Source organism: Bos taurus, chromosome 8, assembly GCF_002263795.3.
Source record: "Bos taurus isolate L1 Dominette 01449 registration number 42190680 breed Hereford chromosome 8, ARS-UCD2.0, whole genome shotgun sequence".
In the NCBI taxonomy this organism is placed as follows: domain Eukaryota; kingdom Metazoa; phylum Chordata; class Mammalia; order Artiodactyla; family Bovidae; genus Bos; species Bos taurus.
In genome coordinates this window covers 101,147,210-101,171,363 of record NC_037335.1, presented here as the reverse complement: position 1 = coordinate 101,171,363, position 24,154 = coordinate 101,147,210, and the positions used below count along the sequence as shown (strand labels likewise).

The 24,154-nt window shown below is 37.3% G+C and overlaps 1 protein-coding gene and 1 long non-coding RNA gene across 2 annotated transcripts in view; one reads left to right on the top strand and one right to left on the bottom strand.

Moving 5' to 3' along the window:
- The window catches only part of SHOC1 (shortage in chiasmata 1), an 84,775-nt gene that overhangs the window by 5,982 nt on the left and 54,639 nt on the right, over window positions 1–24,154 (top strand). The window contains exons 3-9 of the mRNA XM_059889524.1: window positions 2,138–2,225; window positions 9,525–9,703; window positions 14,291–14,453; window positions 14,654–14,750; window positions 15,698–15,848; window positions 17,825–17,926; window positions 20,048–20,156. Of these exons, the coding sequence (XP_059745507.1) occupies window positions 2,138–2,225; window positions 9,525–9,703; window positions 14,291–14,453; window positions 14,654–14,750; window positions 15,698–15,848; window positions 17,825–17,926; window positions 20,048–20,156 (889 nt within the window). The remainder of the gene's footprint in view (window positions 1–2,137; window positions 2,226–9,524; window positions 9,704–14,290; window positions 14,454–14,653; window positions 14,751–15,697; window positions 15,849–17,824; window positions 17,927–20,047; window positions 20,157–24,154) is intronic.
- The window catches only part of LOC132346008 (uncharacterized), a 63,540-nt gene that overhangs the window by 31,993 nt on the left and 7,393 nt on the right, over window positions 1–24,154 (bottom strand). The window contains exon 2 of the long non-coding RNA XR_009495683.1: window positions 15,193–15,283. This is a non-coding gene — a long non-coding RNA (uncharacterized lncRNA). The remainder of the gene's footprint in view (window positions 1–15,192; window positions 15,284–24,154) is intronic.

Sequence of the window (24,154 nt, the reverse complement as noted above, 5' to 3'; positions counted from 1 at the left end):
TTGGAACTCTGCATTCAGATGGGTATATCTTTCCTTTTCTTCTTTGTCTTTAGCTTCTGTTCTTTTCTCGGCTCTTTGTAAGGCCTCCTCAAGACAATCATTTTGCCTTTTTGCATTTCTTTTTCTTGGGACTGGTCTTGATCACTGCCTTCCGTACAATGTCACAAACCTCCGTCCATAGTTCTTCCGGCACTTTGACTCTGTCTATCAAATCTAATCCCTTGAATCTATTTGTCACTTACACTGTATAATTGTAAGGGGTTTGATTTAGGTCATACCTGAATGGTCTAGTGGTTTTCCCTACTTTCTTCAATTCAAGTCTGAATTTTGCAATAAGGAGTTCATGATCTGAGCCATAGTCAGTTCCCTGTCTTGTTTTTGCTGACTATATACAGCTATTAAGAAGAGATGACAAGAATACACAGAAGAACTATACAAAAATATCTTACCGACCCAGATAATCATGATGCTGTGATCACCTACCTACAGCCAGACATCCTGGAGTGAAAAGTCAAGTGGGCCTTAGGAAGCATCACTACAAGCAAAGCTAGTGGAGGTGATGGAATTCCAGTTGAGCTATTTCAAACCTAAATGATGATGCTGTGAAAGTGCTGCACTCAATGTGCCAGCAAATTTGGAAAACTCAGCAGTGGCCACAGGACTGGAAAATGTCAGTTTTTATTCCAATCCCAAAGAAAGGAAATGCCAAAGAATGTTCCAACTACCACACAATTGCATTAATCTCACACTCTAGCAAAGTAATTGTTCAAAATTCTCCAAGCCAGGCTTTAGCAATATGTGAACCATGAACTTCCAGATGTTCAAGCTGGATGTAGAAAGGGCAGAGGAACCAGGGATCAAATTGCAAACATTCGTTGGATCATTGCAAAAGCAAGAGAGTTTCAGAAAAACATCTACTTCTGCTTTATTGACTATGCCAAAGCCTTTGACTGTGTGGATCACAACAAACTGTGGAAAATTCTTAAAGAGAAGGGAATAACAGACCACTTTACCTGCCTTCTGAGAAATCTGTATGCAGGTGAAGAAGCAACAGTTAGAACTGGACATGCAACAACAGACTGGTTCCATATTGGGAAATGAGTATGTCAAGGCTGTATATTGTCATCCTGTTTATTTAACTTATATGCAAAGTACATTATGTGAAATGCTGGGTTGAATGAAGCACAAGCTGGAATCAAGATTGCTGGGAGAAATATCAATAACCTCAGATATGCAGATGACACCATCTTTATGGCAGAAAGTGAAGAAGAATTAAAGAGCTTATTGATGAAAGTGAAAGAGGAGAGTGAAAAAGCTGGCTTAAAACTCAACATTCAAAAAAGGAAGATCATGGTATCTGGTCCCATCATTTCATGGCAAATAGATGGGGAAACAATGGAAATAGTGACAGACTTTACTTTCTTGGGCTCCAAAATCACTGCAGATGGTGACTGCAGCCATGAAATCAAAAGATGCTTGCTCCTTGGAAGAAAGCTAAGACAAACCTAGACAGCATATTAAACAGCAGAGACATTGCTTTGCTGACAATGGTCCATCAGGTCAAAGCTATGGTTTTTCCGTGGTCATGTATGGATGTGAGAGTTGGACCATAAAGAAAGCTAAGTGCCAAAGAATTGATGCTTTTGAACTGTGGTGTTGGAGAAGACTCTTGAGAGTCCCTTGGACTGCAAGGAGATCCAACCAGTCAATCCTAAAGAAAATCAGTCCTAAATATTCATTGGAAGAACTGATACTGAAGCTGAAGCTCTAATACTTTGGCCACCTGATGCAAAGAACTGACTGATTTGAAAAGACCCTGATGCTGGGAAAGATTGAAGGCAAGAGGAGAAGGGGATGACAGAGGATGAGATGGTTGGATGGCATCACCAGCTCGATGGACTTGAGTTTGAGCACACTCTGGGAGTTGATGATGGACAGGGAGGCCTGGTGTGCTGCAGTCCATGGGGCCACATAAAGTCAGACATGACAGAGCAACTGAACTGAACTGATAACTTTGAAAAAATTACATTTGTGAACAAATAAAGATAATACCATAATGTAAAAGGTGAATGTTTGGCTTCCCTGTGTTGTGTAAAAGAAAATTCCAGAAACTAATGTTTACCATTCTCCTTTCTAGTTTCAGCTGTTTCAATTTGGGGAGAGACAGATATCTCAGTCTTGGATCAATGGAAAGCAAGTCTCACTGTGGACGATTTCCTTGAGAAGTATGTGTCCTTAACCCCAAATTTCCCCTTTACATCTAGAAGATGAATAGTAAGTTCCTCAGTTATCTAAGAGAAAAGATCCTTTCATTTGTATCCTCACAGGTTTTCCTCTTTTATCCAAAAACAAGTCCTAGTCTGAACCACAAAGAAGAGTTTAATCAAAGTTATTTACAACCTCTTTTTTAAACCTTTCCCTCATTTATCACATATTAACAGTTTTCTGTGCATTTGTTTTGCAAGAGACAGAAATAAAACCAAGATGCTATTATGCTTTTAACAGTAAGTGAAATTTTGGTAGAAAGTATCTATAGAAAATCCTTTATATTAAAATCAGTCTTTTTATCATTGTAGTATAAATGCAGACTTAAGGCTATTTTCTAACATACTTTGTCAAAATGTTATTTATTAGTAGTCTAGTCATTCGTCAAATATTTATCAGATACCATGTTGTGTACTGGATACAGGATAAAAAAAATTAGATACAGTCTCTACTCTCAAAGAACGTAAGAAAATAGAGAATAAGAAATTTATAAATAAATAATACAATAGAATGTGGGAGGTACAATGACAGAGATAGGTACGCAGAGCATAATATGAGGAAGAACATCTAACCCATTCTATGTTGTTCAGGTAGACACAAAATAGAGATTTTAGTGCAAATGTAAATAATTTACTGTGTTGCATCACTTCATGCAAAGAGTTCTGATCAGACCCAAAGGGTTTTAGTAATTTGTTTTCCTTAGTTACATTTGAAAGAAACAAATGACCAACTTAAATGTGTCTAGGCACTAAGAGAAGCCCAATATACTATTTCTGTCATCTAGGAATTTAAAATCAGATTAGGAAGATAATATATGAACAGAAAAAATTGACAATGTTAAGAACTAAATGATAATATAAAATGACCCTCAAAAGGTCTATCACAAGGTATAAGGTCAATGCAAAGTATCTATCACAGGACTATACTCTAGAGCAGGGAAGATGCAAAAAGGTGTAGTGGAAAGAGCTTTGCAGTACAAACTAAAAGATGTGGATTGTAACTCTTCATTTGAAAAGTTAAGTACTAACTAGTCAACGAGCCATTTTCTCTCTCAGACCCTCACTTTTTATTTATTTTTGGCTGTACTGGGTCTTTGTTACCAGTAAGCATTCTCTAGTTACTGAGAGCAGGTGCCACTCTTTGTTGAGTTTCATGGGCTTCTCCTTACCGTGACTTTTCTTCTTGCAAAGCACAGGTTCTAGAGCCTTGGCTCAGTAGTGTGGCACATAGGCTTAGTTGCTCTGTGGCACGTGGAATCTTCATGGACCAGGGATGGAACCTAAGTCGCCTGCACTGGCAGGTGGATTCTTAACTGCTAGACCACCAGGGAAGTCCCTGACCCTCACTTTCTGGTTCAGTATAAAGATGAAGGGGTCAGTGCTTCTCAAGCTTTAATTTACATATGAATCACCTGAGGATCCTGTTAAAAATGAAGATTCTGATTCAGTCGGTCTGTGTTGGGGCCTGAGATTCTACATGTCTAATACGCTCCTAAGTGTGCTGATGCTACTGGTCCAAGAACCTAGTTTGAGTCACAAGACACAAGATAATCTCTAAAATCTCTCTTCTCCCTATGAGTTAGATTGGTAGAGCTGTGCATTTATAAGCAGGAGAGATCAACTTCATAAAGAAGTGGAAATTGAGCTTGTGTTGGACAAAGGAGAAACTAACTTGAAAGAAAGCATTTCAAAGGAAACAGTACATCTGAAGATACAGAGGCAAGAACGTGCAATAAGTAATGATCAGGCTACTTTGGCGCACACAAGATTCTTGTATGAGAGAAATTTGAGGCCCTGAAGGTATGGGTGCCCTGTCATGTCTGACCCTCCATTCATTTTATGATGGAATCTGTGGCACCACCTAGGATAAAATTCACATTTCTCTGCCTCCCTATAGCCAAATAGCCATATGACTAAGCTCTTCCCAAAGCATATAAGCAAAAGGGACTTACGCAGTTTCTGGAGAATGGCTTAAAAGAAAGCAGCGTGTTTTTCTCCTTCACATTTTCTCCATCCTGATGTTAGAATGCAGATGTTGGCTGCAGCAACCACCTTGGAGTATACATGACAAGGACTAAGTCTAGGAATGGCAGAGTCGAACAAAAGGAGTCTCAGTCCCTCATGAATTGTGAAACCACCTTACTAGCCATGACCTTCCACCATCCTTGTGTGTGTGTTAGCCATCATTAGTTTCAAGTTTGTCTCATGAAGTAAAATTTAACTTTTAATGAACTTTATTTTTTAGAGCAGTTTTTGGTTCAGAGCAAAACTGAGCAGAAGGTTTAGCAGGCTTTCCCAAATTGAAATTTAATTTTAAATTCAGGAGCTTTGTTATCTAATGGAAATTAAGATCCCATAGGTTAAGAGTTTAGTCCTATGAAACTGCCCCTGCACCCTACACTTCAGAGGCCATTTGCAAGGTTATCACCTGTGCTTCTGACTGACCAGCTATAGATCAGAGATTCCAACAACCCCCTCTTTGTGTTCAATCAACTTGCTGGATTCATAGACTCCAGCAACTGTGAATTCTAGACTTATAGAATTCACAGGAATATTTTACTTACTGAATTACTGGTTTACTATAGAAGGGTATAATTCAGAAACAGTCAGACGGAAGAGACAGATAGGGCAAGATATGGGGAAAGGTCATGGAACTTCCGTGTTCTCTCCCATCACCCTACTTTCCCAGAACCTCCATGTGTTCACCAACCTGGACGTTTTCTTAACCCAGTCCTTCTGTGTTTTTACGAAGGCTTCATTACATGGGCAGGATTGATTACATGGTTGGTTACTGGCAGTTGATTCAACTTCCAGTCCCTCTCCCCTTCCTGGAGGTCAGAGGAGTGGAACTGAAAGTTGCAATCTTCTAATCACATGGTTGGTTCTCCTGGCAACCAATCACCAGCCTTACGTGCTTCCCAAAAGTTACCGTATTAACATAACAAAAGTCAACTTTAGCACTTAAGAAAGTCCAATGACCTTAGGAGCTTTGTGCAAGAAATGGATATGAAGACCAAACATATATCTCTTATTATAAATCACAATATCACACATATATATGTAATCCTTTGTGACCAGCCTCTTTTACTTGGCATAATGTTTTTAAGATTCATCCCTGGGTCAGGAAGATCCCCTGGAGAAAGAAATGGCTATCCACTTCAGTATTCTTACTTGGAGAATTCCATGAACAAAGGAGTCTGGAGGGCTACAGTCTATGGGGTTTCAAAGAGACATGACTGAGTGACTAACACTTTTTTATTTTGTAGCATGTATCAGCACTTCATTTTTTATGATCAAATAATATTCCATTGTATGAATATACCACATTTTATTTATCCATTCATCAGTCGATGGACATTTTTTTCCACTTTTTGGCTCTTATGAGTAATGCTGCTATAAGCAATTGTTGTTTTTTGGTAAGTATGTCCAACTCTGCAACCCCATGAACTGCAACATGCCAGGCTTTCCTGTCCTTCACTATCTCCCAGAGTTTGCTCAAACTCATGTCTACTGAGTCTGTGATGCCATCCAATCATCTCATCCTCTGTTGCTTCCTTCTCTTGCTCTCACTCTTTCCCAGCATCAGGGTCTTTTCCAATAAGTCGGCTCTTGCATTAGGTGGCCAAAATATTGGAGCTTCAGCTTCAGCATCAGCCTTTTCAATGAATATTCAGAGTTGATTTCCTTTAGGATTGACAATCTCCTTCCTGTCCAATAAGCTCTCAAAAATCTTATCCAGCACCACAGTTCAAAAGCATCACTTCTTTGGCGCTCAGCCTTCTTTATGGTCCAACTCTCATCTGTACATGACTACTGGAAAAACCGTAGCTTTGCAAGCAGATTCTTTACTGTCTGAGTCACCAGGGAAGCCCCATAAACAGTTGTGGACAAGTTTTTATGCAGATATAGGATTTTATCTCTCCAGTAGTTAAATTGCTAGATCTTATGGAACTGATGGTAACTTTGTAAATACTTCTTTTCCATGCAGATGTACCATTTTATATTCCCACTCAGTTCAGTTCAGTTGCTCAGTCATGTCCAACTCTTTGCAACCCCATGAATCAAAGCATGCCAGGCCTCCCTGTCCATCACTAGCTCCCGGAATTCACTCAAACTCATGTCCATCGAGTCGGTGACGCCATCCAGCCATCTCATCCTCTGTCGTCCCCTTCTCCTCCTGCCCCCAATCCCTCCCAGCATCAGGGTCTTTTCCAATGAGTCAACTCTTCGTATGAGGTGGCCAAAGTATTGGAGTTTCAGCTTCAGCATTAGTCCTTCCAATGAACACCCAGGACTGATCTCCTTTAGGATGAACTGGTTGGATCTCCTTGCAGCCCAAGGGATTCTCAAGAGTCTTCTCCAACACCACAGTTCAAAAGCATCAATTCTTCGGCGCTCAGCTTTCTTTATGAAGGTTACAATTTATATCCTGCCAACACTTGTTATCTGTCTTTTTAATTATAACCATCCTAGTGAATGGCTCATTGCATGTCACTGTAGTTTTGATTTTCATTTCCCTGATGGCTAATGATGTTGAACTTCTTTTCCTTTAATTATTGGCTGTTAATATATCTTCCTTGGATAAATGACAATTCAAGTTCTTTGCCATTTTTAAATTATGTTATATGCCTTTTTATTATTGAGGTTTAAGAGTTCCTTATGTATTCCAGATCCAAGTCTCTTATTAGATATTTGATTTGCTAATATTTTCTCCTGTGGATTGCCTTTTCACTCCCTTGATGGTATCCTTTCAAGCAGAAAATGTTTTGGATTTTGATGAAGTTCAATTTATCTAATTTTTCTTTTGTTATTTGTACTTTTGGTGTCAAATCTAAGAAGGCTTTACCTAAACTAAAGTCACAAGAATTTACTCCTTTATTTTCTTATACGAGTTTGCCTGTGATTTGTTTTTTTAAGACACACAACAGTTCATGAAATGTTTCAGTTATTGGTGGGTTATGCATTTCATCATTGGTATCCCATTTCACGTAGAATAAAATCCAGTGTTCTTATCAAGTCCTCTAAGATCCAGCATGATCTTGTCCTTACCCACCTGTCTAACCTTACTCAGTTCCAGTCAACCTGACCTTTCTGCTTTTCTTTGACTATGACACTTGGTCCTCTACTCTGAGCCTCTGTATGGCTTGCTCTTTACCATGATTCAGGTAACTGTAGCTCCTCAGAAGGCCGTTCACTAACTACTCTCTCTAAAACATACCTTATGTTATCCCTCTGGCTATTACTTGATGTCCTAATATCTCATTTTATTTCACTCATAAGAGTTTTTCACCACCTGACATTACGTCATTTACCTATTTATTTGTCTATCATCCCATTATCATGTAAAACTTTATGAGGGCAAGGACACTGGTTTGTTCACCTCTCCACACTCAATGCCTAAAATGGTTCCAGCACATTGTAGACACTCAATAAATATTTCTTTGCAGTTAAGGAATTAGTGAACAAGAGTGGATGAATTTACCCAAAAAAGAATGATATAGAAAGAAAGCAAAGACAATGCAGACTGAAAGCCCAGGAAACATCAGGATCTTCAAGTTAGGCAGAGGAGGAGGTACCAGTGAACAAAAAATAGATAATATTGGACAAGGAGGGAGAAAGAAGACATGGAAATATTGGTCTTTAAAGATCACTTATGGTGAGGGAAAGAGAATTGACAGGGTTTTCTCAAAACTATAGTACCAGGCTTCTGTGGTGGCTCAGTGGTAAAGAATCTGCCTGCCAGTGCAGAAGACTTGGGTTCAGTCCCTAATCCAGGAAGATCCTGCATGCTGGGGAGCAACTAAGCCCCTGTGCCACAACTACTGAGCCCGCGTGCCACAACCGCTGAAGCTTGCACTCCCTAGAGCCTGTGCTCCGCAACAAGAGAAGCCCCCACAAAAGAAGTCCGTGCGCCACAACTACAGAGTAGCCCCTGCTGGCAGCAACTAGAGAAATGCCCGTGCAGCAGCAAACACCCAGCACAGCCAAAAATAAATAAATAACATTATATTTAAAAAATAAAAAAATCTACAGTACCAATGATTACTATTAATTATTGTCTCTGTCAGTCATATTTATTTTAAAGTAGCTATCTAAGCACTAAATTTAGAAGTCTCTAAAGATCCACATGGAAATTATCTTGATTTTGGTTCTTTCTGTCTGTGTATTAAGGCTCAGTATTTTAGGATATCATAAAAATATATATTAGAATATGTACCCGAATTGCCAATAGTATATTTATTTATTGGAAAATTCAGTAGAAAGGTCTCTTTTAAGTTCAAATATCCTGATGATATAAACAATGATGGATATATCTGGGTCAGTCAGGAAACAAGCAAGGTACAGGTAGGGTCAAGGGAACCAAAAAAAAAGTTCCCAAGACTCGCAATGCCTGAAAGTTATTACCACCCTAAGCTTGAAGAAGAAAGGGGACTGAAGTAACCAACACAGTAAGAACTGTAGCTACAAGAGAGATGCTGTGTGATTAAAGATGTAACTGTTGGTTGAAGAATGTAACTATCTCTCCAAACTGTGGCCCCAAAAGGAAGAATAATATTTCAACCTATTTATTTTCCCACCTTTGATCTCCTGCCAATGCTTCCATTGGCTAAATCCAACCAGAAGACTAGGCAAGGGAGTTTAGTTAGTTCATTGAGATCAGTCTCCTAGGATGTAGAACAGGATATAAAAGGTTGAATAATGACATGGAAAAGCAGACATTGACTATCCAGTACAAGGACATTTTGGCAATGCGTGTGTGGCCAAGTCTAAAAATCTATATATCTTTAACCTCATCATTTCCATTTTTAGAAATTGCATTTTGAGAAAACAGATAAGTACACAGAGATATTCCTTGCATTGTTGCTCATAATAGCAAACAATTATAACAAATTTAAATTTCCAGTAACAGGGAACTAGTTGAAAAAATTGTTTAACTATACGGGATCTTGTTCATCCACTCAAAAAATGAAGTGAATGTACATTGACTGACATGTAAATGTGCTCATGCTTCATTGCTTAGTAGAAAAGAACAGGTTACAAAATACTATGTATATGAATCCACTTTTGTTTAAAAATATTCAAAAATAATTGATAAAATACATACTTTTTAAATTCATCTCTTGAATGATGGATCTATGGGTAATGTTTCTCTATATCTGTTGGAATTTGGTAACTTTCTACAGTGAACATGTATTATTCGTTAATAAAGATGTTTTAAAATAAGACATATACAAAATCAGTAATTTTAATATATCATAGAAAAACAGTTACAGGAATGGTGACCCAGCTTAACTGTGAATTTGATGAAATTGTTCCAAGTTCAAACCCAAACTCCCAAACCGAAGTAGAGGAAGCCAGCTTGTATACCCATAAGGAATACAATGAATTCTTTACTCTTGTCAGCTGCTTAGAAAAACGTCCATCACTTCAAGCACAAGGTAAAACATTTATTATTTTCATTGTTATAAAACATTTCTTACTAATATATAAATTTTCATTTCAGTGATTTTTTTTGTTTTACTGGATTTTTAAATTTTTTTATTTTGCTAAAGATATCCACCTGCAAAATTGAAATTCAAAGCTTTGCCACATTAGCAAAATATTTTCTTTCATATTAATCTCCTTTTTGTAATTTAGTTGTTTTTGGAGTTTAAGTGTACTGGGCTTCAAAATAGCCTCAGAGGTTTCATCAAAGGTTGCTCACAACATATTGCTATAGTGATATTAGCATCTCTTTAGCGATTTGATGATATGACAATCTGGTATAACATTAAATTATTAGATTATTAAGTGATAGTTATATTTTATTTTCCCATTTATTCTGAAGATTTTCAATCTTATCTAATTTATGTGAAACCATAATTCAACGTGGAGATAAAATAGTTGCAGTGTTAGGTCAGGAAGTTCACTCAGTTTTTATGAATTTACAGTAAGTAATACTTAAAAATATGTTTAATCCAAATTATATTCTAAATCTGATGTTGTAAAATGTTTATCCAATTGTGACTGGCAAAAAATCATATTTTTACTTGCATTTTTAAAATTATTGGTATTCAGTGTTCATTTGCATATTTTTATTTTGTGAAATGATTCTTTTTGTCTCTTTTTTTATTCTTGTATTTTATCTTTATATATCAATGGTATTAATAACCCCAAATATATTTAACCTGAACCTAACCATTCCCTTTATGATTTCTATCATACTTGTTTTTATACTTAGAAAATTCTTCCTTGTAGTAAATAAATATTTATTTATATTTTTACTTAAAGTTTCCTTTAAGATTTTAGAATATGATTAAAAGTAAAATTTTTTAAAAATCCCAAATGTTTTGGCAGTGGTCCCAGTATTATTTGGGGAATCCTCTTTGCTTTCCCCATTGATTAGAAATGTCACTTACATTATATGCCAAATCCTTATCCAAATTATACTTTGTTTCTGGATATTCTAGTATGTTTTACTGACTTGCCTATTATTGTGTCAATATCATACAGTTTTAACTATTTAATATACAAATATAACATGTATTAATAGTCTTTTCCCCCCTACTCTCACATCTGTATTCTTCCAGATTTACTTTGTAATCAGTTTTCCAAATTCCAAGACAGACTTCTTGAGAAATTGAAACTTTTTTTTTTTTTTCTCTAATTTTATTTTATTTTTAAACTTTACATAATTGTATTAGTTTTGCCAAATATCAAAATGAATCCGCCACAGGTATACATGTGCTCCCCATCCCGAACCCTCCTCCCTCCTCCCTCCCCATACCATCCCTCTGGGCCGTCCCAGTGCACCAGCCCCCAGCATCCAGCATCATGCATCGAACCTGGACTGGCAACTCGTTTCCTACATGATATTTTACATGTTTCATTGCCATTCTCCCAAATCTTCCCACCCTCTCCCTCTCCCACAGAGTCCATAAGACTGTTCTATACATCAGTGTCTCTTTTGCTGTCTCGTACACCGGGTTATTGTTACCATCTTTCTAAATTCCATATATATGCGTTAGTATACTGTATTTATGTTTTTCCTTCTGGCTTACTTCACTCTGTATAATAGGCTCCAGTTTCATCCACCTAATTAGAACTGATTCAAATGTATTCTTTTTAATGGCTGAGTAATACTCCATTGTGTATATGTACCACAGCTTTCTTATCCATTCATCTGCTGATGGACATCTAGGTTGCTTCCATGTCTTGGCTATTATGAGAAATTGAAACTTTTTAATTTTACCGTAGTTAACCTTTTTTAGCCAGGAAAATGGTTTATTTTGCCTTTTCTTCAAGTTTTGTTGTTTTTGCTTCTGTTTATTGGTAATGATCCTCGGTAACGTTTTACGGTATCTTCCATAGACATTCGACACACTTCTGGTGTTTATTTCTCAATATTTGTATGTTTGTGGCCATAATGAACACGTTTTTCCAGTAATTTTTGACTAGGTTCATATATATATATATATATATATGTATGTATGTATGTATGTATATGAATTTGAAAACCATTGATTTTATAGTTTTTATCAGTTTAGTGAACTCAATTGTTTTCATTTCATTGTATTGGGTTTTCTGCCAAGAATAACCCCATCCTCTCCTGTCAGTAGATCTCCTTTTTGCTTTTTTTTCATAGCTAACTAGCCAAAATTTTGTTTCCTCATGACAACCTAACACTCCTCTACAGTAGAGGAAAGCAGTCTCCTCATATCTGTATTGGTACATATACTAGTGTAATAAGGTAAGAAATCCAGGGTATGCGTATAGCCATAAGAATGTAAGGAAGTAGCACCTCTGTTAAAACCTTTGTACAGGTAAAAAGAACATCGGTTGTGGTGTGATGCTGCCCTCAGGTGGCTCAACAAAACAGAATGGTTAGGAAAAAAAGACCTCAAAACTAATGAGGTGTCCCCATGGTACTCCCAGAAGTACTAGGATGAGCCTTTAGGAAGGAAAGACAGCTAGAGGGTCAGTGTTTCAAAATGGAAGTGGAGATGGGGATATAAATGAATGATTTTTGAGTCTTTACAATTAATATGACTTCATTAATATTTAAAGAATGGATGTACTAATGAACCTTCTTTAATTATCTCAGCTAAAGCTTGCTTAGACATGGTGCTGATTGACCAACTTTCTCTGGCGTATCATGGGATGTTCTCAGCCACAGGATTGTCGGGAACTTAACAAGTTCTGATAAACAATCTCTTAGGAGGATAATTTACATAACAATTTCTCTTTTGGTATTTTAAGTTAGCACCAGGCAAAGGCATGGTCTTGGCCTGCCTACTCTACACCATGTATTTATTAAGTACATGTGTACCAATGATGTATCAAATAGTTGGTCAGGGGAGACCTCACTTCATACTACCCTTCTCTCATACCATTTAAAATTACTTAACTGAAAGGCCACTGCCCAGAAAAAAAGACCTTTGCTCCCCCTTCCATCCCTGGGCCTAGAAACTGCTAAAGCACTGATGCTATGTTAGCTAAGATTCTAAAGTGATTCAAACATGATAGATAGAGTGAGGAGAGGAGAAGCCTGTGTTTCAGGTTTTGAACATGAAACCTGTTTCAAACCTGTGTTTCAAACACAACACGAAGCAGTCGTGTTTTCTAACATGTAAGCTATATCACGCTTCTCTAGTAGATACTTTGCTATATAGCTTTCATTGTAGTTAATTTTATAACAAATGTGTTTGAACGACTTTAGAGTGCTAGAATCAGAGTTGGTCTCATTTGTAGGCTTTTTAGACCATCTCCAGTCCCTAGTATGAGTATCTGGAGATGAATTGGAGACCTTACGAGATAAAATAATGTAGAGAAGCAAAGACTGGGATCAGCAAAAGTCAAATGCTTTTATCTCTTTACAGTCTTGCTAAGGCTAACTAACTAGTTTGAGGCATAAGACCACAAGATAGCTTCCTCCATTGATTACATTAATTTTATTGGGGGAAAAAAATATGAGCCCTTACAACTCTTTCAGGATATTTGGTTACTACTCAGTGTACTGTACTGTGCTTAATTGATTGCTGAGTCATGTCTGACTCTTTGTGACACCATGGACTGAAGCCCACCAGGCTCCTCTGTTCAGGGGATTCTCCAGACAAGAATACTGGAGTGTATAGCCATTTCTTTCTCCAAGGGATCTTTCCAACCCAGGGATGGAACCTGGGTATCTTGCATTGCAGGCAGATTCTTTACCATTTGAGCTACAGGGAAGCCCTACTCAGTGTACTGAGTGTGAAAGTGTTAGTCACTCAGTTGGGTCCGACTCTGCGACCCCATGGACTGTGGCTCACCAGCTTTCTCTGTCCATGGAATTCTCCAGGCAAGAATACTGGAGTGAGTTGCCATGCCCTGTACTAAACCATGTTAAATTTTACTGAGCTGCTACGTCTATACCAGTCCCATGCTACATGATTTATTTGCACAGTACAATGAAGAACTAAAGACTTTAAAATATGTTTGACTATTATGGATAAAATAAGCTACAACGATACATTGTACAACAGGGGGGAACAGAGCCAATATTTTTAATAACTATAGGTAGCTGCTGCTGCTGCTAAGTCGCTTCAGTCGTGTCCGACTCTGTGCGACTCCATAGATGGCAGCCCACCAGGCTCCTCTGTCCCTGGGATTCTCCAGGCAAGAACACTGGAGTGGGTTGCCATTTCTTCCTCCAATGCATGCACGCATGCTAAGTCGCTTTAGTCATGTCCGACTTTGTGCGACCCTATGGACAGCAGCCCACTAGGCTCCTCTGTCCACGGGATTCTCTACGCAAGAATACTGGAGTGGGTTGCCATTTCCTTCTCCAAACTATAGGTAGAGTATAACCTTTAAAAATTGTGAATCAGTGTATTATATACCTGTAACTTACATAATATTGTACATCGACCATTCCTTAAATAACTAAATAAATAAAATGTGTTTGTCAACCCCAACTGTATCAATGGCTGACTACAGTAATTACCTAGATCCTTTTGTATAACTTTTAGATTTGTTCTTATTCTGTTATATTTCTTGTTTATTTTCAGATTTGTCCATTGATGAAGAAATAGTTTTTGTAAATTATTTGACGGCCTATAAAAGTCAGCTACCAACTTTGCACACTCTGTTGAGTAGGCTAAAACTATTTTTAGTAAAGGATCCCTTGCCAGATTTCAAAGCACAGATCCCCACAGAAGCTAAATTTTTCAGGTACTTAATTGCCCAGTGTCGTAAATATTTTTAAGAGGAGAAAATATTCTTTGTATGTTCACAAGTCTAGATGCTATCAATCATGGTATTTTATTATTACCTCAAGTCTAATTTTAATCACTATATGTTTTGACTAACTACATTTGGTATGTACCTTACTAAAAAGTAAACACTAATTTAATGTTTTATTTTTTGTTAAGGGAGTGTTTCTCTCTTCAAGGAGATGTAAAATGTTTGGTGGAAGAAGATTTTTACATGGATAAAGAGGACTTTTGTCAGGAGAAACTGAAAGATACAGTAGGTTTAAATGAAGCTGTAGTATTTGCTTTCAGTAATTTTTAAACTAAAGTTAGTAAATCATACTTTTATAAGTTGTAGTAATACAATTGGCCATCTACTGTTGTCAAGTTAAAAAACTTGATAATGGGTTGAACATGTATCAATTAAAGAGTCAAATATACTTCAGAGATAGCAGTCTAAACCTTAGCTATGCATTGAAATTACTTGATAAATTTTAATAAAATTCTGAAGCCTGGGTCCTATTCAGATGTATTCTGATCTAATTGGTCTGGTGTGCATCCCAGGTATGGGGAATTTTAAAACCTCTCCCAATAATTTTAATCAATATACCTGGTATAGGACACTAAGAGGTTATATGTACATTGGTCTTAAGGCATTTAAAGGTTTCTATTTTTTACAAACAAAAACTTTAACACACATGGTAAAAATATTAATTCACCTGTTAGCTCCTTTTCTCCAGTCTCCTTCTTCTTCCCCTGTTAATTCTGAGAGCTATGCATATATAGTCTCACGTGTTGAAGAATCCAGTTCTGTTGGAATGAGAGAGAAACAAACTCTATGAAATGCAGTAAAAATCCATTCCATTTCACCTACTCTTTTTACTCCATTCACCAACTCTCATTTGCTGCAGTGATTGCTTTAACTTAGAATTTTGAAATGTTACTAACACAAAAGAAAATATTTCTGTATCTAAGGATATTGTACATCACTAATGGAAACAGTGGCCATGAAGGATTTTATTCAGACAGAAAATTGCTTGTAATATATTTTTTTTGGCTGCTAGACTTCCTTTTAAAATAAAATGTCTGCTGAGCATTAAAATTTTTGAGTGTGGATTTAGTTTTTAAATTACACCAATTAAGCAAATGTATCTTTTTATGAACTCAGAAATATTTATTTGGAAAGTCTCACTAAAAACTTGTCTTACCTATATATTATTTTAGTCATCAACTTTGCTTGAATGTGAATTGTTAGTACCTATAAGCCACAAACAAGAAGTTGATATTCCATCACTCTCAGAACTGAAAGAGTCATTAAACTTAATGCCAGAAATAATAAATTATGCAGATGAAAATGAAAACCTTTCCAAAACAGGTGAGAATTAAATGGGTGTGTTTGAATATAAAAGGGCAACATTTGGAATCATGGTGATAGAGATGTTCTATGTCCAACTTCAGTGTTAGTATACTGATTGTGATGTTGTACAAAGTTTTGCAAGATGTTACCCTTTTACATGAAATCTCTGTACATTATTTTTATAATTCCACATGAATCTATAATTATGTCAAAATTAAAACATAATTTCAAAAGGCCTCCCAAAAATCTATTACTTGTTAGAACTTCTTAATAATGTTTGTTACAAAAGTTCTTGTTCATTAAACCTTTTCTGAACCTTCAGATTTTTAAAAAGTTTCCTGTAAGTTTAGACAACAAAAAATCTCAAAATTATTATTGATAAAACTCTTTTCTCATTGTCTTCTCTTTGTATACTTACACGCTTAAAATGTCTCAAATTAAACTATTTCAAGGTAATTATACAAATAGAGCTAAAGCACATATGGCTATATTAATTTTTTGAGTTATTTAACAGTGACAAAATGTTAACAACTTGTATGCTGACTTTAGAGACTCACAGTAAGGTTATGATTCATGGATCAGATGACTGGGAGAGTCATAACCTGGAATTTAGATGGTTTCTTCCTAGTTAAACATAGTAAATATTGTTGAAGTCTTCTAATATAATTTGAGCCCACATATTTAATGCTCCTCTTATAAATTCCAATTGAAATAATCAAAGATATATAATACTAGGAAAGAGTGAAGGGGGATTTGTGATTCCATTGAAAATAGGGATGCTTGCCATCAACATACTTGAAAGCATTCTTGCAGACAAGACTAAATCAAGGGGATTACTGCTCAGCGTGTAAGTCAAGCAAGGTTACGAAAAGGCAACCTGAGTAAATGGATCAAATTTATACTAGAATTTGAACATCTAGCAAAGCTCAAAACCACAGGTAGCCCATGGGCTTTTTAGAAGGATACAAATCTATGAATGCTAATGGAAAGCACAAGTTACTTTATTGAATGACTGTGGTGTTACACTCTCAGCCTTTACTTGGCCCTGATGGTGATAGTTTAGTCGTTCAGTTGTGTCTGGCTCTTTGCAACCCTATGGACTGTAGTCTGCCAGGTTCCACTGTCCATGGGGTTTTCGAGGCAAGAATAGTGGAGTGTGGGTTGCCGCTTCCTTCTTCAGGGAGACTTCCCAATCCAGGGATCAAACCCGGTATCCTGTATTGCAGGCAGTTTCCTGCATTGCAGGCAGATTCTTTACCAACTGAGCCAATAGGGAAGCTTCTTACTTGGCTCTGCTGCTGCTGCTGCTGCTGCTAAGTCGCTTCAGTCGTGTGCGACTCTGTGCGACCCCAGAGACGGCAGCCCACCAGGCTCCCCCATCCCTGGGATTCTCCAGGCAAGAACACTGGAGTGGGTTGCCATTTCCTTCTCCAATGCATGAAAGTGAAGAGTGAAAGTGAAGTCGCTCAGTCGTGTCCGACTCTTAGTGACCCCATGAACTGCAGCCTACTAGGCTCCTCCGTCCATGGGATTTTCCAGGCAAGAGTACTGGAGTAGGGTACCATTGCCTTCTTACTTAGCTCTAATGGTGACTAAATGACTCCTCAGAGGAGTCATTGAGGAATGAACTGAGGAATGAACAGTTCACTAAGGAATGAACAAGATTACAGAAAACTGGAAGGAATGATGCTAAAGCTGAAACTCCAGTACTTTGGCCACCTCATGCGAAGAGTTGACTCATTGGAAAAGACTCTGATGCTGGGAGGGATTGGAGGCAGGAGGAGAAGGGGAAGACAGAGGATGAGATGGCTGGATGGCATCACTGACTCGATGGACGTGAGTCTGGGTGAACTCCGGGAGTTGGTGATGGACAGGGAGGCCCGGCGTGCTGCAATTCATGGGGTCCCAAAGAGTTGACACGAATGAGCGACTAAACTGACTGAATATCATAGTACTTTTGCTGATAATAGACTTCCTTTTTTTTGTCTTTTCAGATCTTACTATCAAGCATGGAGTTGACCTTGAGGATATAAAATGCAGCTCCATAGAAATTATGGCCATTCAAAATCAATATGAAACAGAGTACAGCCAACCAGGTAGAAATTTTGAATAAACCACTGAGTTTATCAGGGGATATCTATATATGATGTAAAAGTACAATACATTCACTTATAAAGTCTACTAAAAGACAGTTTTCATGTTTAAAACTTGATTATTGCAAACCAAGTTCTTTTATCTATCCCTTACATTTGTTCCTATCATTAACATCCTTCTAGCATCAAAATTGAATAATATATAGAGGGGAGTTACAAAGATTGAAGAAGAGGAGTGAAGGAAATAGCATTAATATTAAAAGCAGAAATCTTATAATTTTATAGTTCAGTAATAAAATTCTGAAAGAGATGGGAATACCAGACCACCTGACCTGCCTCTTAAGAAACCTATATGCAGGTCAGGAAGCAACAGTTAGAACTGGACATGGAACAACAGACTGGTTCCAAATAGGAAAAGGAGTACGTCAAGGCTGTATATTGTCACCCTGCTTATTTAACTTATATGCAGAGTACATCATGAGAAACGATGGGCTGGAAGAAATACAAGCTGGAATCAAGACTGCCGGGAGAAATATCAATAACCTCAGATATGCAGATGACACCACCCTTATGGCAGAAAGTGAAGAGGAACTCAAAAGCCTCTTGATGAAAGTGAAAGAGGAGAGTGAAAAAGTTGGCTTAAAGCTCAACATTCAGAAAACAAAGACCATGGCATCCGGTCCCATCACTTCATGGGAAATAGATGGGAAAAGAGTGGAAACAGTGTCAGACTTTATTTTTCTGGGCTCCAGAATCACTGCAGATGGTGACTGCAGCCATGAAATTAAAAGACGCTTACTCCTTGGAAGAAAAGTTATGACCAACCTAGATAGCATATTGAAAAGCAGAGACATTACTTTGTCAACAAAGGTCCATCTAGTCAAGGCTATGGTTTTTCCAGTGGTCATGTATGGATGTGAGAGTTGGACTGTGAAGAAAGCTGAGCACTGAAGAATTGATGCTTTTGAACTGTAGTGTTGGAGAAGACTCTTGAGAGTCCCTTGGACTGCAAGGAGATCCAACCAGTCCATTCTAAAGGAGATCAGCCCTGGGTGTTCTTTGGAAGGAATGATGCTAAAGCTGAAACTCCAGTACTTTGGCCACCTCATGCGAAGAGTTGACTCATTGGAAAAGACTCTGATGCTGGGAGGGATTGGGGGCAGGAGGAGAAGGGGACGACAGAGGATGAGATGGCTGGATGGCATCACCGACTCGATGGATGTGAGTTTGAGTGAACTCTGGGAGATGGTGATGGACAAGGAGGCCTGGCATGCTGCAGTTCATGGAGTTGCAAAGAATCGGACATGACTGAGCGACTGAACTGAACTGAACTGAATAAAATTTTACCTCAATATTAACAATCTTGCTGACCGTTATTACAGTTTTATAAATTTAACTTTTTAATACCCAAAGCAATCCTATCATTATTGTTAATATTACTGTCTTACCAAATTTGGAAGGTCAGAATCATCTTTTATTCCACTGTAATGCCAGACTATGTTGCTTTTGAACTGTGCTGACAATACTGTTAGTTACATTTTTATCTGGATCAAATTAATCATCTATTTGGAAGTATGCTGTTTTATTTATGAGAGTGATAGAAACACATTGGCTTTGTATCATAAATGATCATTATTTTTTCAAACCCACTCTATAAAAATATAATTTTGTGCTAGCCCACCTAGTCTCCAGACATTTTAAGGTGAAGAATTACTCTCTATTAATACTGTTTGCTTAACATCACCAGTATTTAGTACAGAGATAAAAATAGCACTGTGTCCTAAGTCCTGACAGTATTAGTTGTCAGAATTTAAAACATTATTACACATAAAGTCTTAGAATTTATCTTAAATGGTAAATTTAATAAAGTTCAGTTATCATTGTATTTTTTTAAAAATCACCATTATCATAGTTGAGATACCATGTGATATATGTGTAGTCCTTTATATAGATGGAAATTTAAAACTGTTATTTTGTATTTCAAATAACCCAAATTTATTTCGATTGAAAATTTTTGTTGTAACAGAATGATTGAACATAATAGTTGCTTACAAAAGTCACGAATTATACATATTTATTCAATGTTTATATAACATGATTTTGATTGATTTTTATATATTCCAGAAGAGTTAGAAATGCCATTAACTCGTCTAGACCCAACAAACCACCATTCTTCGGTGAATTCATTATGTGCAGAACTTCAGACATTTCCATCTTCTCCTGTTTGTAAAATGTAAGTAAAGATTATATCTAGAACTCAGATTGCAATTCAAAAGAAGCAATCTTTAATTAAATCTCTCCATATAAAGTCAGTTTCCAAGATATTTCTGTGAAAAAAATGTAGGAGATTAAATGGTGTTTATAATAAGAAACTGATGGGAATATATGAACATATATGTACATAACTGTTTTTATATGCACAGAATATCTCTAGAAGGACACGTGAAAATCAACTAATGTTGGTTGAGCCCAGAAAGGAACTGGGTAAATGCAATTTATAGGAGCTACTAAGTGATAGAGCTAGGCTCTTTTATACTTTTAGTATTTTGAATGTGAATATATCACCATCAAATATAAACAACTCAAAAATTTTCATTTTAAACTTAAACCATCTGCTTAGAAAATTGCCAGTGGATGCTTACCAATGACACTGCCTCTACTGGCCCTCATTACCATGAATATGGTAATGAGTATACTATACAGTGTAGTAGTATACAAATATCATAGACTGAGTGACTTAAACAATAGAAATTTATTTCTTCATAGTCTAGAAGAGGCTAGAAATCTGAGATCTGGATGTCACCAGGGTTGGATTCTTCCTGAGGCCTCTCTCTTTGGCTTGTAGAAAGCTGTCTTCTCCCTCTGTCTTCATGTGGTCTTTCCTCCATGCATGTCTATGTCCTGATCTCTTCTTCTTAAAAGGACACCAGTTATACTGGATTAGGACCCACCCTAATTGCCCCATTTAACCTAATTACCTCTTTAAAGGCCTTACCTCCAAATATAGTCATTCTAAGGTACTGAGTGTTAGGGCTTCAACATATGAATTTGAACAGAGACACAATTCAGCTCATAGTGAGTAGTTAATAGCCCTGAAGTACAGCCAGATTGTCTGGCTCTGTCATTTACTAGCTCTGTGATCTTAATTGCCCTGTGCCTCAGCTTCCGTATCTATAATATTGGGGTAATAATAGTACATACTCTGAGTTCTTAGTTGTGATTGGCTAATCTGCCAGAAGAGAATGCTATTGGATTACTGGAAGCAACTGGAGCATCTCATCACTAGCTGCTCAGGCTTCTACTAATGGTTTCAGTAGAATGTCACAGCATAAAATAAAGAAAGCTGACGCTGAGGGCACCAATTATCTTCATTTTCTGGCAAAGAGGGATTTCCTTTAGGAGGAGTAAATTTGTTTTAGAGCTATGCAGAACTCTACCATGAACTAGAATTGTCCATATCAGATATAAGCTCTAACAAAATAACATTGGACAAGTACGGAAACTCCCTATAATTTGTTTAAATATTTTAATCCCTTTGTTAAGGTGCAAGATTTTTTATCTTTTATTTGCAGGGCCTGTATTTCTTTTTGTGTGCATGTTCTTTTACTCTTTTACTTACTCCATATACCCTTCTTGTTGTTGTTAACTCTAAGTCATGTCCAATTTTTTGCAACCCTATGAACTTTAGCTTACCAGTCTTCCCTGTCCTTCACTATCTCCCACAGTTTGCTCAAACTCATGTCCATTGAGTCAGTAATGCCATCCAACCATCTCATCCTCTGTCCCCCTGCCCTCAATCTTTCCCAGCATCAGGGTCTTTTTCAGTGAGTCAGCTCTTCACATCAGGTGGCCAAAGTATTGGAGCTTAAGCATCAGTCCTTCCATTGAATATTCAGGGTTGATATCCTTTAGGATTGACTGGTTTGCATCTGTTAAGGCAGATTCTCAATTAGAAACAAAGACTAGCTGGAATTAATATAATCTTGAATTTCTCATATTGAAAGTATTTATTTAAACTGTGGTAAACTCATTTTAATCACACATGTTTTATACCTACTTATTGTTATAATTCAAACATCTAATGAGAATTTATGAAATTAAGTCTTATCTGTATTTATGATTTGCCAGTTAGAACAAAAAGACTTTCCAACTAGCCAAAGGTTTTAGGGCCTTTTGAAACAACTTTAAGAAACTGTCTCATCACTGGAAATCGTTTCCATTGGTTCATGAACATAAAAACTTAAAAATCCCTATTTAAAAATAAACTTATACATCAACTGTGAAACGGAAAACAAAGAGAACAAATAATTTTTAAAAAACAGAAAGGAAAAATAATATGTAATATTATTGTACTTTTAACTTGCTTTTATGGCCCTAATTACTTTTGTTTCAAAACACAACATTTTGGCTAGAGATATAAAGTGAAGTCGCTCAGTCGTGTCCGACTCTTTGTGACCCGTGGACTGTAGCCTACCAGGCTCCTCCATCCATGGGATTTTCCAGGCAAGAATACTGGATCAGGTTGCCATTTCCTTCTCCAGGAGATCTTCCCAAACCAGGGATTGAACCCGGGTCTCCCACATTGTAGACAGACACTTTACCGTCTGAGCCACCAGGGAATGATATAACCAGTTAACAAATATTTTTAGTTCCTACTACATGTAAAACTCTATGCTAGATTTTATGGTGCTAAAAAAATATCTGTGTGGTGTGAAGCCTTTTTTCTACATTAACTGATTGCTGAATTGTGAATATATTTTTATATATGACCAAAGAAAATATCAAATTCAGACATATCTTCAGAAAGTTCGATTAAGAAGGAGGTCATTTGTCTATATTGTGATCTTCTACTGGACTTGGTTTGCCTAAATATTTATCCTTCCTTTTAGTTTAAGATAATCACCTACAATCTGAGGTATCAGGTTGTCAAAGAGACCTTGGCAAGGTTTAAGAACTGTCTAGCTTTTCAAATATTACCACCACATGCAAGATTTTTGGGTTGTGTGAGTAAATTGGGTGATTTAGACAAAAGATCTAGTTGTCTGCTACTACCCAGAATTGTCAATTGAACCAGCAGTGCTTACAGTTAGCATCTTCATGTATGTTCTATGGGGTTTCCCTGGTGGCTCAGATGGTAAAGAATCTGCTTGCAACACAGGAGACCTGGGTTCAATCCCTGGGTCATGAAGATCCCCTGGAGAAGGAAATGGCAACCTGCTCCAGTATTCTTGCCTGGGAAATCCCATGGACAAAGGAGCCTAATGGGCTACAGTCCATGGGGTCACAATATGAACAGAGAAACAGAATACAATCACTTTTCACTTAGGAGGGTGTGGGAGGTTTGGGGCATAGATTAAAGGGTTTGTGAATTAATGGTCTCTTCCCTGTTGTTGTTCTTATTCAGTCGTTTAGTTGTGCCTGACTCTTTGCGACCCTTTTATTTCTATACTAACTAATTGCTGACTTGTGAATATATTTTTATATGTGACCAAAGAAAATATCTCTAGACTGTAGCATGCCAGGCTTCCCTGTCCTTCGTCATCTTCCAGAGTTTGCTCAAACTCATGTCCATTGAGTTGGTGATGCCATCCAACCATCTTGTCCTCTGTTATCCCCTTCTCCTCCTGACTTAATCTTTCCCAGCATCAGGGTCTTTTCCAATGAGTCAGCTCTTTGCATCAGGTGGCTAGAGTATTGGAGCTTCAGCTTCAGCATCAGTCCTTGCAATGAATATTCAGGACTGATCTTTGGGCTTCCCTGGTGGCTAATTTGATCTCCTTGCAATCTAAGAGACTCTCAAGAGTCATCTCCAGCATCACAGTTCAAAAGCATCAATTCTTCAGTGCTCAGCCTTCTTTATGGTCCAACTCTCACATCTGTACATGACTACGGGAAAAACTATAACTTTGACCAGATGGACCTTTGTCAGCAGTTTTTTGCTTTTTTAAATTTTACTTTTTGCTCTGCTTTTTAATACACTGTCTAGGTTTGTCCTAGCTCTTCTTCCAAGGAGCAAGCAAGTGTCTTTTAATTTCATAGCTGCAGTCACTGTGAACAGTGATTTTGGAGCCCAAGAAAATAAAGTCTGTCACTGTTTTCATTGTTTCCCCATCTATTTGCCATGAAGTGATGGGACTGGATGCCATGATCTTCATTTTTGAATGTTGAATTTTAAGCCAGCTTTTCAACTCTGTGCTTTCACCTTCACAAGAAGCTCTTTAGTTCCTCTTC